The sequence below is a fragment of the Oncorhynchus masou genome, chromosome 27 (assembly GCF_036934945.1).
Source record: "Oncorhynchus masou masou isolate Uvic2021 chromosome 27, UVic_Omas_1.1, whole genome shotgun sequence".
NCBI lineage: Eukaryota > Metazoa > Chordata > Actinopteri > Salmoniformes > Salmonidae > Oncorhynchus > Oncorhynchus masou.
This window is the reverse complement of record NC_088238.1, coordinates 17,870,224-17,885,653: the sequence shown is the minus strand read 5'-3', so window position 1 is coordinate 17,885,653 and position 15,430 is coordinate 17,870,224. Positions and strand designations below refer to the sequence as shown.

At 44.5% G+C, this 15,430-nt stretch overlaps 1 protein-coding gene across 1 annotated transcript in view; it reads right to left on the bottom strand.

Annotated features, from left to right (window-relative positions):
• Positions 1-15,430, bottom strand: part of LOC135515701 (staphylococcal nuclease domain-containing protein 1-like) — a 434,912-nt gene that overhangs the window by 292,654 nt on the left and 126,828 nt on the right. Inside the window, 1 exon segment of the mRNA XM_064939384.1 lies at positions 10,285-10,386. Coding sequence (XP_064795456.1) covers positions 10,285-10,386 — 102 coding nt within the window.

Below are 15,430 nucleotides of genomic sequence, written 5' to 3'. Positions count from 1 at the left end.
CAACAATAGGGCACAATCGTAGGGTTTATCATTGGTAGCCTAGCGGTTTATACAACAATAGGGCACAATCGTAGGGTTTATCATTGGTAGCCTAGCGGTTTATACAACAATAGGACTCAATCCTAGGGTTTATCATTGGTAGCCTAGCGGTTTATACAACAATAGGGCTCAATCGTAGGGTTTATCATTGGTAGCCTAGCGGTTTATACAACAATAGGGCACAATCGTAGGGTTTATCATTGGTAGCCTAGCGGTTTATACAACAATAGGGCTCAATCGTAGGGTTTATCATTGGTAGCCTAGCGGTTTATACAACAATAGGGCACAATCGTAGGGTTTATCATTGGTAGCCTAGCGGTTTATACAACAATAGGGCACAATCGTAGGGTTTATCATTGGTAGCCTAGCGGTTTATACAACAATAGGGCACAATCGTAGGGTTTATCATTGGTAGCCTAGCGGTTTATACAACAATAGGGCTCAATCGTAGGGTTTATCATTGGTAGCCTAGCGGTTTATACAACAATAGGGCACAATCGTAGGGTTTATCATTGGTAGCCTAGCGGTTTATACAACAATAGGGCACAATCGTAGGGTTTATCATTGGTAGCCTAGCGGTTTATACAACAATAGGGCTCAATCGTAGGGTTTATCATTGGTAGCCTAGCAGTTTATACAACAATAGGGCTCAATCGTAGGGTTTATCATTGGTAGCCTAGCGGTTTATACAACAATAGGGCACAATTGTAGGGTTTATCATTGGTAGCCTAGCGGTTAGAGAGTTTGGCCAGTAACCAAAAGGTTGCTGGTTCGAATACTTGAGCTGACAAGGTGAAAAATCTGTCGATGTGGCACTTGAACCTAATTTGCTCCGGGGCACCGTACTACTACGGCTGACCCTGTTATACAACACAATTCACTGCCTCTATCCAGTCTGTGTGACAATATATATTTAATTCTACAAAATGTCTGAAGCATTTACCAACTACCCTAAATGTTATTGTGTGTGACTGTTACTAGAAGTCTTCAGAGGCCATTGCATCTATTTTCATGTTGAAGTAGACCTAACAGAATGAGTGGAAAGTTCCCCTATAACAAACCAAAACACAAGGCTCCACTTAATATAGGAAACTGCCTGGACTACCCAACATATTACTGTCAATAACATTGGTATAAGATGCGCTTAGTAATATTACCGCTAGCAAACACACACACACACACTTCATGACAGAAAATAAGCATAACAACCCAATCTGATCGGCATAATGGAAATTTCATTTAGCGCAGACTTCCTGCCGAGGCTCCTCATTTTCGCCACAGCGGAACACGGCTGTACGCTTTTTTGTGCCCCAACAAATAAAGGCATTTATTCCCCCCATAAAAGATGGTTTTGGTTCATTTGTGCTTTGTGTCGCGTCTCCTCCCGAATCTACACATCTTCTGTAATGGCTCTGCATCGTTGGGCAGGGATAATGACTTCAGATGAGGGAAGGAGGAAGAGTGTGCGAGAGGAGAGGGGCAGAGATGGAGAGAAAGAGAGGAGAGGAGCAGAGATGGAGAGAAAGAGAGGAGAGGAGCAGAGATGGAGAGAAAGAGAGGAGAGGAGCAGAGATGGAGAGAAAGAGAGGAGAGGAGCAGAGATGAGAGAAAGAGAGGAGAGGAGCAGAGATGAGAGAAAGAGGAGAGGAGCAGAGATGAGAGAAAGAGAGGAGAAGATATGGAGAGAAAGAGAGGAGAGGAGCAGAGATGGAGAGAAAGAGAGGAGAAGATATGGAGAGAAAGAGAGGAGAGGAGCAGAGATGGAGAGAAAGAGGAAGAGAAAGATTAGAGGAAAAAATGAGGACAAAAGCAGAAGGAGGAAGGAGACGGAAAAGGAATAGAGCAGATTCTCAGCAGAGCACGACAGAGAGGGAGAGAGTCTGACCCCATTAAGTAAAGTGATGATAGATTAAAAGGTTTGACAAAGCGATGGTAGATTAGAGGATCCAGCAGATTCTCCACAGACCAGTGTGCAGATCTCGAGATAGAGAAGTCATTTAGAAGAGACCCCTAGAGGAGAGGACTGGAGGGGATATATGATGGGGAGGAGGAGGGGAAGAAATGTGTTTGTTCCGACTGGGATCAGGGGCTCGGAGGTTCGCTTAACTGTGCGCGTGTGTGTGCAGGCGTCTGCGTAGATAAGAGTGTAGGTAGATAGAGTGTAGGTATACAATGCTTGGTCTGACACAGGGCTGCATTGCTGCAGAGCTCCCCACACCAACCAGTGTGAGTGGTTGAGTTTAATAGTATGGCGCTAGGTGCAGCGGGGAAAGTCTAATACATATTTTATGGATTAAAAACTGAGCCTCGGCTCTGCTCAAACACACAGCTGTAATTCCAGCGTCTTACAGCCCCGGGTGGAGAGAGACATGACTTCATAGCAGTGTTGATGTGCTCAGATGCCCTGGTGTTGTTAACACTGTAAAAGCAGCTGGCTATCATTTAGGGAAGTGGGGTGAACCGCAAACTCCACACAAAGTCCCATCTGGGATCTGGACCTGGGGATCTAGTGACTCCTGTGAACTGAGCAGGCATGTACAGTGGGGCAAAAAACTATTTAGTCAGCCACCAATTGTGCAAGTTCTCCCACTTAAAAAGATGAGAGAGGTCTGTAATTTTCATCATAGGTACACTTCAACTATGACAGACAAAATTAGAGAAAAAATATCCAGAAAATCACTTTGTAGGATTTTTTTATGAATTTATTTGCAAATTATGGTGGAAAATAAGTATTTGGTCACCTACAAACAAGAAGGATTTCAGGCTCTCACAGACCTGTAACAACTTCTTTAAGAGGCTCCTCTGTCCTCCACTCGTTACCTGTATTAATGGCACCTGTTTGAACTTGTTATCAGTATAAAAGACACCTGTCCACAACCTCAAACAGTCACACTCCAAACTCCACTATGGCCAAGAACAAAGAGCTGTCAAAGGACACCAGAAACAAAATTGTAGACCTGCACCAGGCTGGGAAGACTGAATCTGCAATAGGTAAGCAGCTTGGTTTGAAGAAATCAACTGTGGGAGCAATTATTAGGAAATGGAAGACATACAAGACCACTGATAATCTCCCTTGATCTGGGGCTCCACGCCAGATCTCACCCCGTGGGGTCAAAATGATCACAAGAACGGGGAGCAAAAATCCCAGAACCACACGGGGGGACCTAGTGAATGACCTGCAGAGAGCAGGGACCAAAGTAACAAAGCCTACCATCAGTAACACACTACGCCGCCAGGGATTCAAATCCTGCAGTGTCAGACGTGTCCCCCTGCTTAAGCCAGTACATGTCCAGGCCCGTCTGACTAAATACTTTTTTGCCCCACTGTATAAAGAGAAACACAAACACGTGTGCATACCGCTATACACACCGACTGCTCCCACTATAGTCAAACTGGCAACACAAACGCCACGGTGTCTCACTTTACATTCGCACACACGTTATAAAAAACATTTTTTAAACTGCCATTCACTGTACTACACTCGCGCAGCAGAACAGGAGCCACTTTGAGCGGCTGGGATTATCCGAATGTGCTCTCCTCTGATAAGTGGATTAATGCAACGTTTTCATTGGACTTTTTCTGCTGAGGCTGAGACCCGGCGCATAGAAAAGAGGAACAGCACTACTTATAAAGTTAACCAAATCTAGCTTTGGATTATGTCACCGAGCGAAACAGCTATTTCAATACGGCGAGAGGAGAGAGAGAGGGAGGGAGTGGGAGAGATGGAGAGAGAAAGAGACGGAAATAGAGAGAGCAGAAAGCACTTCGCTGCAGATTTACCTTCATTACCCGACACGAATAAACTTCTCAGGCTTTCTGGCGTCTCTGTCAGTGTGTTGAGGGATAGAAGGAAGAGAAGCGACCTGACATGGACTCCGGTCCAGTCTAACCATCTGAGGCTTGTGTACAGCACTTCAGGGCCCATATTCACAGCGGCTGATAGCAGGAGCGCTGATAGAGGATAAGTCTTAAAACTCAGAACCAATCAAATGCTATGGATTATATATATATGATATGGAGCTGATCCTATATCAGCACTAATCTTGTGATTAGCAACCTGAAGTCTATGGCCTGAGATTGTACACTGACGGACTGTATCCATCCACTCGCTTTCCTTTCAGAGCCGTGTGTGTGGGTGTTGAGGTCAAATAACACTTGGACACATTTGAATCAAAAAAACGATAACTGGGATTCAAAACAAATGTTCTCCTCACACATCAAGAGAACGTTGGATTTGAGATGCAGTCTGGTTAAATTATCTGTTGAACTTTATATTCTTACATTTAGAAAAACTGTTGTTTATATGACTAATCCCTGAAACTTGGTTATTTTCAATACATTTTAGAGGTTTTATTGTAGCCCAGAATCATTAAGAGGGTAGTTTGGTATTTTCCTCCACCACTTGTGCAAGTCAAAAAATAACCAACTACCTCAGTCACACATTAACAGCTCTTAACTGATGCTCTGACATCCATTTGATATGGACCCAACCTCTGATAACAGAAACCCTTTGAATATTGGACACGCTTCATAACAGATGAAAAGTATCTCAGCCATCTTGATGGAGACAAAGAGACATTATTTTATGCATCTCTTAAAGTGGAGCACTTTGAGGCTTCCCCTGGCTGTCTGCCAACTTACTAAACAGACACTTCGAATGATTGCTTGATTGATTGAGCTTATTGTATTTCAGTGTTGTACGCCTTTTATGCTTAGGTCGATGACAATAGTGTTCTGTGGGGAAAAGTTGGTTCAATTCCCAACAACCACCATTGGTGGACTGTATGATACAACCTTTGACCTGTCATGTAAAACCCTCTTTCGGACCACTCGGGACTGAAGAGGGGCACATTCTGATGAGGGATTCCCAGCAGGTGAACCCAATTTGGGGATGGCAGCACTCCTTGCACGCCGTCCCAACGGATTTCGAGGGAGCGAAAATAACTTGTTAAACTAATGTAGTCTGCTGTGCTGTGTGAGGCGAGGGCAGAGCGCGGGCGGCTCCGAGCTGGGGCTTTCGGGCGTACCGTGCCCTCCCGAGTACCAGACGTGTCTGAAAATACCGCAGAGTACCACCGTGTCAAGTCCCAATTACCCCGCTGATGAAGCAAAGCGATGGTGCCGGTCGTGCCGAGCAGAGTTAAGAGCGCTAAAAGAACCCAGTGCGGGTTCTCAAATTAAACCAGGCTCAAAGGCTTTAGTACTACATTTAAACGTTAGTCATTTAGAAGACCATTATCCAGAGCCACCTACAGGAGCAATTGGGGTTAAGTGCCTTGCTCAAGGGCACCTAGTCGGCTCGGTGATTCGAACCAGCAAACTTTGGGTTATTGGCCCTAATGATCTTAACCGATAGGCTACTTGCCACCTACAGTACTGTCAAATCTCTTCTGTCCTCCTGTGTGTTTGTTGAGGTAAAATGATGGTGTCTGTGGTGGCCAGCGAAGCAGGAGAGATAAAAACAGCCACTGGACATGATCAGAGAATTCCCTCTCTAATTGTTGCTGTAGTCAAAACACTGGTCCTTCTGCATAGCAGGACACAAAAGCATTGGTAGGACTGTCAAATCTGCTCGTTGGATGGTTTAACTTCCACACTTACCTAGTGAACTGGGTTCCCTGACATTTCCCATTTCTACAGTCAAAATGGGTTCAAACCAGAAGCACATTAGGCCTTAATGCAGTCAAAGATCAACATTACAGCCCTTTTCCTTCCATGTACGTATTGGTACATTCAACCTCGTCTCACACCACTGTACCCTTACATCAATACAACACTTGATGCGGCTAATCATCGCAGATTCTTCCTTGTCGTGCTTTCTAACTCTGGTTGCCATGGCGGCCGAGGGCAGTGAACCTACCCTCAAGGTAAAAATAGTTTGGGTATCAACATTTATCTATTCTCAGCTGAGCCGTGTCTTAGCAAAAACACAGGTTATTAAAGAACGGGAGGAAACTAATGATAAGCCAGGGTTTCAAATAAAGGTTCAAAAAAAGACTTAATTGTTGCCCGTTTGAGCAGTGGAGCCTCAATATACCAATAGAAAACGCTCTGTTGCAAAATATTTTAGTTTGGACTTGATGATATTGTACCATTTTCCTTTTGTAACTTTAAATTGTGAATACAAATCAAATCAAAAGAACGGGGGAATGTTTTAGTCTCATGCTGGATGATTGGGCAACAGAGAACAGAAGCTCCACACCTAAACCGTCATCACTTCAAAGGAATCGGAACAAATAGGGTAGGGCCTAGCCTTCTAAAGGAATATACTGCAATGGATGAACACAGTGCCGTACTCTCAGCTTTTATAATGACTGAATGGGAGAGGTGGAGGAATCGAATCAAGGATGAGGGGCAAAGAAGAATGAGAAGATAAATAAGACGATCCTGGATTGAAATACCATTTGAAAATCATTTGACATACATTAGCTGGGCTTGATTGAGCATGCCTGTTGCAATGGGACCAACTGAACTACGAGTCGCAAAAGTTCCAACCCCCCGCCAAACTGGCACTCCACGCTAAAGCAGTCGCTGAAAGTATTTGAAAGCTTTCAAAAGTGTTTCAATCCAGGTCTGGTTGGAGTCTCATGCACCTTCCCAGATGATATAATCCATTTGAGATATAGACCTCGTCGACGTGCGATGATTTTAGAGTCAGATGCATTCATAACTGTAGATACGTCTACTAATTCTGATGCCTCTGTGCATATACACGTTTCAATCAAGGCCTAATCTAAACCACAAGGCCGGGGTGATTAATAGGATAGCCTAGTGGTTAGAGTTGGACTCGTAACCGAAAGTTTGCAAATTCAAATCCCCAAGCTGACAAGGTACAAATCTGTCGTTCTGCCCCTGAACAGGCAGTTAACCCACTGTTCCTAGGCCGTCATTGAAAATAAGAATTTGTTCTTAAATGACTTGCCTAGTTAAATAAAGGTCAAATAAATTTTAAAAATGCAGAAACAAATCATTCCGCCATGAATTATAAAACGAGGAGCTGGAGCGGAAAACCTGCAAAATACCCTGAACACGCACTCACTCATTAAACAGACCACAAACAGCTGCGCACACTACCACAAAATCTCTAGTACAAACAATCTCTCTCCCTCACACACAACCACCACCAATCAAGCTCTCACTCCAGGCACAGGAATGTGTTGTGTTCTAACAGACCCAGGAGTACAACTTCTCTCCATAAACCACAGCACCACTAGAGTGCTTCTCCTGGACGTTTATAGTGGATGCAAACAGAAGCACTGGAGGATGTAAAAAAGGTACTTCTCATTTCCCCCTCAGGTGTTAATGTGATGTCACTGTTAAATAGCTCTCTGTAGCCATGGAGGTACATCCATCAGTAGTAAGAGCAACACAGGGTCCACTGGCCAATTCAGGTTCAGCTTGCTTATATAGAGCAGGTCTACCCATTTGCTGAAATGGTTGCGAGAACACGAAGTTCGCAAAGCTTCGAGAGCACTTTCAGGAGGTGCTGAAACCCAAAATTCTTCTCAACCACCGAGAATGGGCGCATATCCACGGCTATAAACATACTTCAGAATGCTGTTCATTGACTACAGCTCAGCGTTCAACACCATAGTGCCCACAAAGCTCATCACTAAGCTAAGGACCCTGGGACTAAACAACTCCCTCTGCAACTGGATCCTGGACTTCCTGGCGGTCAGCCCCCAGGTGATAAGGTTAGGCAACAACACGCTGACCCTCAACACTGGGGCCCCTCAGGGCTGCGTGCTTAGTCCCCTCCTGTACTCTGTTCACCCACGACTGTATGGCCAAGCACGACTCCAACACCATCATTAAGTTTTCTGACGACACAACAATGGTAGGCATGATCACCAACAACAATGAGACAGCCTAACGGGGGGAGGTCAGAGACCTGGCAGTCTTGTGCCAGGACAACAACCTCTCACTCAATGTGAGCAAGACAAAGGAGCTGATGGTGGACTATAGGAAAAGGAGGGCCGAACATTAACTATCATGGTCCAAAGACACCAAGACAGTCGTGAAGAGGGCACGACAACACCTTTTCCCCCTCAGGAGACTGAAAAGATTTGGCATGGGTCCCCAGATCATTAAAAAGTTATGCACCAGAGGGCATCCTGACCAGTTGCAACACCGCCTGGTATGGCAACTGCTCGGCATCTGACCGTAAAGGCGCTACAGAGGGTGTAATGTGTACGGCTCAGTACATTACTGGGGCCGAGCTTCCTACCATCCAGGACATATCTACTAGACAGTGTCAGCGGAAGGCCCCAAAAAATTGTCAAAGCCTCCGGTCACCCAAGTTCTCTGCTACCACACAGCAAGAGGTACCAGAGTGACAAGTCTATGACAAAAAGGCTCCTTAACAGATTCTACCCCCAAGCCATAAGACTGCTAATCAAATGGCCACCCTGACTATTTACATTGACTGACCCCCCGTTTGTTTATACACTGCTGCGACTGGTTGTTAATTATCTATGCATAGTCACTTTACAAATTACCTTGACTAACCTGTACCCCTGCATATTGACTCGATCCCGGTTCCCCCTGTATATAGTCTCGTTATGTCATTTTCTTGTGTTACTTTTAGATTATTCTTTTTATTTTCACTTTAGTTTATTAACTATATTTCTTGAACTGCATCGTTGGCTAAAGCCTCATAAGAGTTTCACGGTAAAGGTCTACCACACCTGTTGTATTCGGCGCACGTGACAAATAAAATGCTATTTGATTTGACCTATCGTTCTCGTCATTTATTTTGCCTGGTCAGAATCTGCTGTGAGGGGCTGCTTCAATTCAGAGGGGAGACGAAGTTGTTGGGTTTTTTGTCTCCAGTGGTAGGAATACTGAGGTGATGTCGGCGTAAATGTGTCAACATGTTTCATGTTTGAGGTGTTGGCAGCTGCATAGGCTATTCTCGTTGAGCAGTGGAGACAATCTCTGTCCATCGCCGTTGTACTCTTGTGGGAAGCCAAAATGTTCCCAAACTGGAGATTAACCAATGGAGAATCCTCCTGGTTTTTCGACCCCACCCCATGCCATCGTACAGAACAAGTTCCCGGCTGCGCCACACAAAAGGACAGCTTGAAATGCGCGAATTAAGAATCGAATTTTGATTACAATGTGTGCATAGGCTCTAGTTGTCTGACGGAATAGCCTGAAAACAAAATTATGCTTAGATTTACTCGAGGCATACAACGTAGTGTAGGCACAACCTATAAGCAGTGTTTAAAAAAACATACCGTACCGAACGGCTTGGTACGAACACATGTACCGTTACACCCATACCACACACAGAACTAATCATACAGCAAGAATGATCTCCTCTCACTCAGTTAAACCATGTTGGGGGGGCGGGGGGGGGGGTTGCACGTTGACAGACTAAGAACTTTGACTTGATTCAGTCTTCGCAAATCACAAATAGCACGCCGCAATCATTACTGTCGCTTCACTCTACACGAGGCTTCGAGGTAGAATATAGAATATCTCCTCATTAAAAAATCATTAATGTTGATGATTCAAATTAATATAAGGGGCGTGACGAGTTTCCAAACTCTCATGGCCCCTTGCTCGGTGTTGTGAAAAGCCCAGAGGATTGTGTGTGCCTGCGTGTTCTGCAGTCACTCTTAAGTGTAGTACTTCGGCCCCTGCTGTGAAGACCGTGTAAACTACATTGGCCCAGCATGTATGGGGCCAACAAATCACTACTGACACAAACACACAAAAATACCCGTTTAAATCGTCAGAAACACAGGGCTGGAGAAACACATGATTTCCGCCCAGAGAGGGAGTGAGATGTCAGGTCCAGATCGGGAGCGACTAGATTGAATCTCCTGATTCAAATCAAATGGTCAGTCAGTGTATGAGGTAGGAGCGGAGGGACAACTCCCATGTTTGATTCATGTCAAGTGACAAGTTAAAATAGCAGGTGAGTTATTACAGGAGTGTGTGTGTTTTTCAAGACAACAGTGCAAGAAAGAAAACTGATGATCTAGACCAGTGGTTCCTACTGGGGGTACTTGGCCTATCCACAGGGGTGCTGGAGAAGACTCATGAGGACTAAAACGCACATGACGGGGTACTTCAGGGGTACTCCGGGCAGAGAGAAATTCAGGTGGTGGTACAGTAACGGAAAAAGGATGGGAACCACTGATCTAGACTACACTAGATCTTCAGGGAGAGCCTCTGGAGCAGATCTAGTCAACTACAGCTCTACGTTAGTGGGACTTGTGGGAGTGGTTCTCTTACCTTCTTGCCAATGATCTTCTTCCTCATGAACTCGCGGGCCTCAAACATGTAGGGGATGTCGTAGATGGGACGGAAACGCTTGTCTTTGTCTTTGTTCTTCTCCTGCAGAGAGAAAGGAGAAAGAGAGAGAGAGACAGCGAGATACAGGATGAGAACGAGAGAAGGGGAAAGCAGAGGGGGACAGAAAGAGATAGTTATTAAAACGTATTCAAACACTGACTTCCAGCCATCCCTCTCATCCTTCTTGTTTCCCTGCCGTGGCCCCGGCTCCCTTTCTTTCTTTCTTCCCCACCAGTCTGAATCCCCACTGCACTGTTGTTTACCGTTCCCACTCAGGAGTCCTGTCACTGGGGAGATGGGATGAGGACTGGTGCCATTGTTCCATCTCGATCATAAACACCCCGGCATGAATGACAGCATCACACACACACAAACACGTGCAAATACACACAAGGCAGGAACAGAACATAAATAGAACCCATTTGCATTTTCAAAAGCGTTATTATTATTTTTTGTCCTCCTTCAGTATCAGGAACAGACACACAGAAACAGGAACACAACAACAATTACAGTGAATGACAAACACACCCACACAAAGAAATGACACACGCACAAATGCAAAAAGAAATAAGGCTATGGATTACAATAGCTCTGTGTTTGCCGCCCATTCTATAAAGACCATTATTATCTCTCCCCACACACACACACACACACACACACACACACACGGCGCTCGCCCTTTCCTCTCCTCCTTTGGGATGTTCTAGTCATTCTCCTTGTGTCGGTGCTGACAAGTGTGCTGTGCAGCTGAGCATATGGAAAGTTCTGGAGAAGAGGCAACAGGGGGCAGTGTCTCTCACAGGAGCATGGGCTTTGGGTGGAGAAGCCCACCCCCACTTTATAGAAAGAGAAACCATCGTTACAAAACTGCGCCCACACCCACGCTCCATTTCCCTTGGAACAGATTCCCTCTGAATGTGCCTACCTACGCTAGCCTAGCGCCCTTAGCAATTAGAGAGCATTGTTCAAAAGAGTTGACCTGACCGTGTGAGCCAGGCACCTGACTTCACAGGAGGGACTCCAGCCACGGCAGAAATCACAATCTTAACCGCCTAATGTGGTTTCCGTTAACCTTGCCCAAAGTGTAATGATGTTTGGGTTGATTAGCCCCCCCTCTCCTCGCTCTCCCCTCCACCACCCCTCTCTCCAGCTCAGTGAAGTGCAGTTAATCTCACACCTGGCCAATGGAACTCCCCTCCTGCTGATTCCCATAGCCGCCGACCTCCATTTTGTTTTCCGCATGGGCTTATCACAAAGGCCTTTCATTGAAGCTCAGTTACCTTGGGATGAGGGGGTCTTTGGTATACTGCCTAGGGACTGAATCCACCATGATGTGTCTAAGGAGGTTACATGGGTGTTAATAGGCTTTCACTGAGCGGACTCTCTGAAACTCCTCCATTTTGTGCCTGCCAAGGCCCATTATCAGCTGATGCCCAGATACAACTACACTTGGGTCAAGACTACTTCACCTCACAGAAAGACACAAACATTTGTTAATGAGGTGTTTCGCTCAAGAAAGGATCCAAGTCAGGAGGGGATAAAACCTAAATGTCAGCTGTACTGTATTGTGCCAATTAGAGAGAGGAGAAGAGAGGAGAAGAGAGAGAGAGAGACACACACACACACCGAGAGAGAGAGACACACACACACACACCGAGAGAGAGACACACACACACACACCGAGAGAGAGAGACACACACACACACAGAGAGAGAGAGACACACACACACACACCGAGAGAGAGACACACACACACCGAGAGAGAGAGGACACAGACCTATCGTCTCCCCTGTTCTACAGGAGTGTGAAACCCCTCAGGAGGAAGGAGAGAAAGACTGACAGATAGCGAGGCAGACAGATTTGAGGAGGAAGATGAGGAAAAGAGGGGAAGAGAGGACATCCTCCATCCATCTAGATCTCAAACTATAAATATCTGTGTAGAGATTCTATCCCCTAGAGCGGACACGTCGAGCCCATGTGACCCAAGGACGCATCTAATGTCACCTTGTGTGAGGACACAGTGTCCCAGTAACCATGGCAATGGAACACACAAAAAAAGGGTCTGGGAGCGAGAGATGGAACGAAAAGGCCCCAAATCACTTTTTTTTTTAAAGGGGGGCCATAAAACGATTCCACAAGGCCCGGGAATCGATAGGCGCCATTGATCCGCAGGTACCACACCATATGTTACCATGCGATGTGTCTAATGCATTTTGTATGACTCCAGCTACTGAGCCTCCACATAAACTGGCCATATCAACTAATATACTGTTCTACTGTCAACAATTGGCGATGTCTAACGTCAGACTCATCCTGCTTCCACCTTTTACAGCGCATGATAGAAAATGCTATCATGGGGCAAAAACATTGCTCTGCCCATTTCACAGTCCTGTAGGCCCATTGATGTTCATGGTAGGTAGCGTTCATGTTCATGGTAGGTCCCTCCTACCACGGAAAACCAGGGAATTTCTTTAAAAGGTTCCCGTAATTTTGCAGCCCTAAACAAGAGTTATCCATAATTCACTGATTGAACACAAGAGGAAATCATATAGAATGGGCTAGCTAGTCAACATGAAAGTGTCTTGGAGTCAGATCCCTCATTATTTCCCCCACCAGTATATCCAATGCTACAACTGAAGGTTGTAGAGAAAGTCCTATTTGATGGCGATGCACTTAGTCCCAATATGACACTAATATCAACATAATTCCCTCTGGGACTTATACTCTATTTGGGGTAAATTCCTTTCACTATAAATGACCCCTGGTTGAGACTAAATGTATGACTCGCACAAAAATATGACGCTGGCTTGTAAAGAGCTGCATAGCTATAGGGGATTGAAAAAAACAAGTCGAGAGGTCACGACCTACTGACCCTGGGGATGGGGGTCATGTGGTGTGGAATGTGCTGGTATGGGGGAGGAGTGTGGGATTGGGGATGTGTGTGTACAGTACCTTGTTAAAGTATTCCGACCCCATGGATTTCTTCACATTTTCTTGTTAGTGGTATTCAAATGGTTTAAATTGGTCAAAATGATTAAATTGATTTTTTTTTAAATAAAAAAAATTGGTCATCGCATAAGTATTCAGCTTCATGAGTTAATACGTGTTAGAAACACCTTTGCCATTGCGTACAGCTGTAAGTCTTCTTGGGTAAGTCTATCAAGATAGTTTTGCGCACGTGGAACTGTGCAATATTTGCCCATTATTATTTTCAAAATTCAAGGTCTGTCAAGATGCTGGGGATCATGGCGAGACAGCAATTTTCAAGTCCTCTCATAGATTTTCAAGCAGATTTAGGTCCAAGCTGTAACTTGGCCACCCAGGAACATTCACTGTCTTTCTTGGTAAGCAACTCGTGTAGATTTGGCCTTGTGTTTTAGGTTGTTGTCCTGCTGAACGGGGAATTCCTCTCCCAGTCTCTGGTGTAATGCAGACTGAAGCAGGGATGTTGCCTTTGCTTAACTCCATTCAGTTTCTTTTTATCCTGAAAAACTCCCCTGTATTTGGCAATGTCAAGCATACCCATACCATGATGCAGCCACCACCATGCTGGAAAATAAGGAGGCAGTTCCTCTGTGACATGTTGGATTTGCCCCAAACAGAAGGCTTTGCATTTAGACCGTGACTTTTTGTAAACAGGGAGCATGTTTCTGACTGTTCTGTATTCATCTATTCACTCTGTCATGGAGTTTATCATTGTGGCGTCATTACAATATCGATCCATCCTCAGCTTTCTCCCATCACAGACACTGAACTAATTTCAAAATCAACAATGGCTTCATGGTAACATCCCTGAGAAGTTTCCATCCCCACCTGCACCTCAGTTCAGAAGGAAGACTGCATCTTCGAGGTGCCTGAGTGGTTTGATACATCATCCACAGCATAATTATAAACTTGACCGTGCTAAGAGATATATTCAGTGTCTGATTTGTTACTCATCTACCAATCACTGCCCTTCTTTATGAGGCTTTCAAAAAGCTTCCTTGATCTTTGTAGTTGAACCTGTGCTTGAAATTCAATACTTGACTGAGGGACCTTACAAATGGATGTATGTACACTACCGGTCAAAAGTTTTAGAACACCTACTCACTCAAGGTTTTCACTTTATTTGTACTGTTTTCTACATTGTAGAATAATGGTGAAGACATCAAAACTATGAAATAACACAAATCGAATCATGCAGGAACCAAAAAAAGTTTTATATTCTTCCAAGTACCCACCCTTTGCCTTGATGATCTCTTGGCATTCTCTCAACCAGCTTCATGAGGTAGTCACCTGGAATGCATTTCAATTAACAAGTGTGCCTTCTTAAAAAGTAAATTTGTGGATTTTTTTTCCCTTAATGGATTTGAGCAAATCAGTTGTGTTGTGACGGGGGGGGGGGGGGGGGGTTAGTCATTCAAAAAGCAACCCCTGTTATTTCGCACAGTCTCGATTTTGGGGTGGCAGGTAGCCTAGTGGTTAGAGCGTTATAACCGAAAGGTTGCTGGATCGAATCCCTGAGCAAACAAGGGAAGGGAAATAAAATAAAATATATATATATATAAAAATTAAAAAAATGTAAAAAATGTAAAAATTTATTAAAAATAAATAAATAAATAATAAAAAAAATATATAAAAAAAAAAATCGGTCTTTCTGCCCATGAACAAGGCAGTTAAACACACTGTTCCGATGCCGTCATTGTAAATAAGAATTTGTTCTGAACAGACTTGCTTAGGTTTAAGAAAAGGTTCAATGGAAAGCCACATCGTACTCCTAATTAGCGTTGCCTAAAACAAAGGGGCTGAATAATAATGCAACTTTTATGAATTTTGTATAAAAAAAAAAATTAAAAAATGAAGAGTATTTTACAAAAATAAAATAATTAAACACATTTTAATCCCACTTTGTAACACAAACTGAAGAAATCCAAGAGGCCTGAATACTTTTGCAAGGTGCTGTGCGTGGAGTGCATTTTGTGTGTGCAGACACCGCAGAGTGTGTATGGCGTGGGCATGCTGGCTAGCCTGTAGAGAGAGAGAACGAAAACTGAAGATGGAACTGTACATTGGGGGACTTTGAGAGAAACGACCTGCATTTAAGACT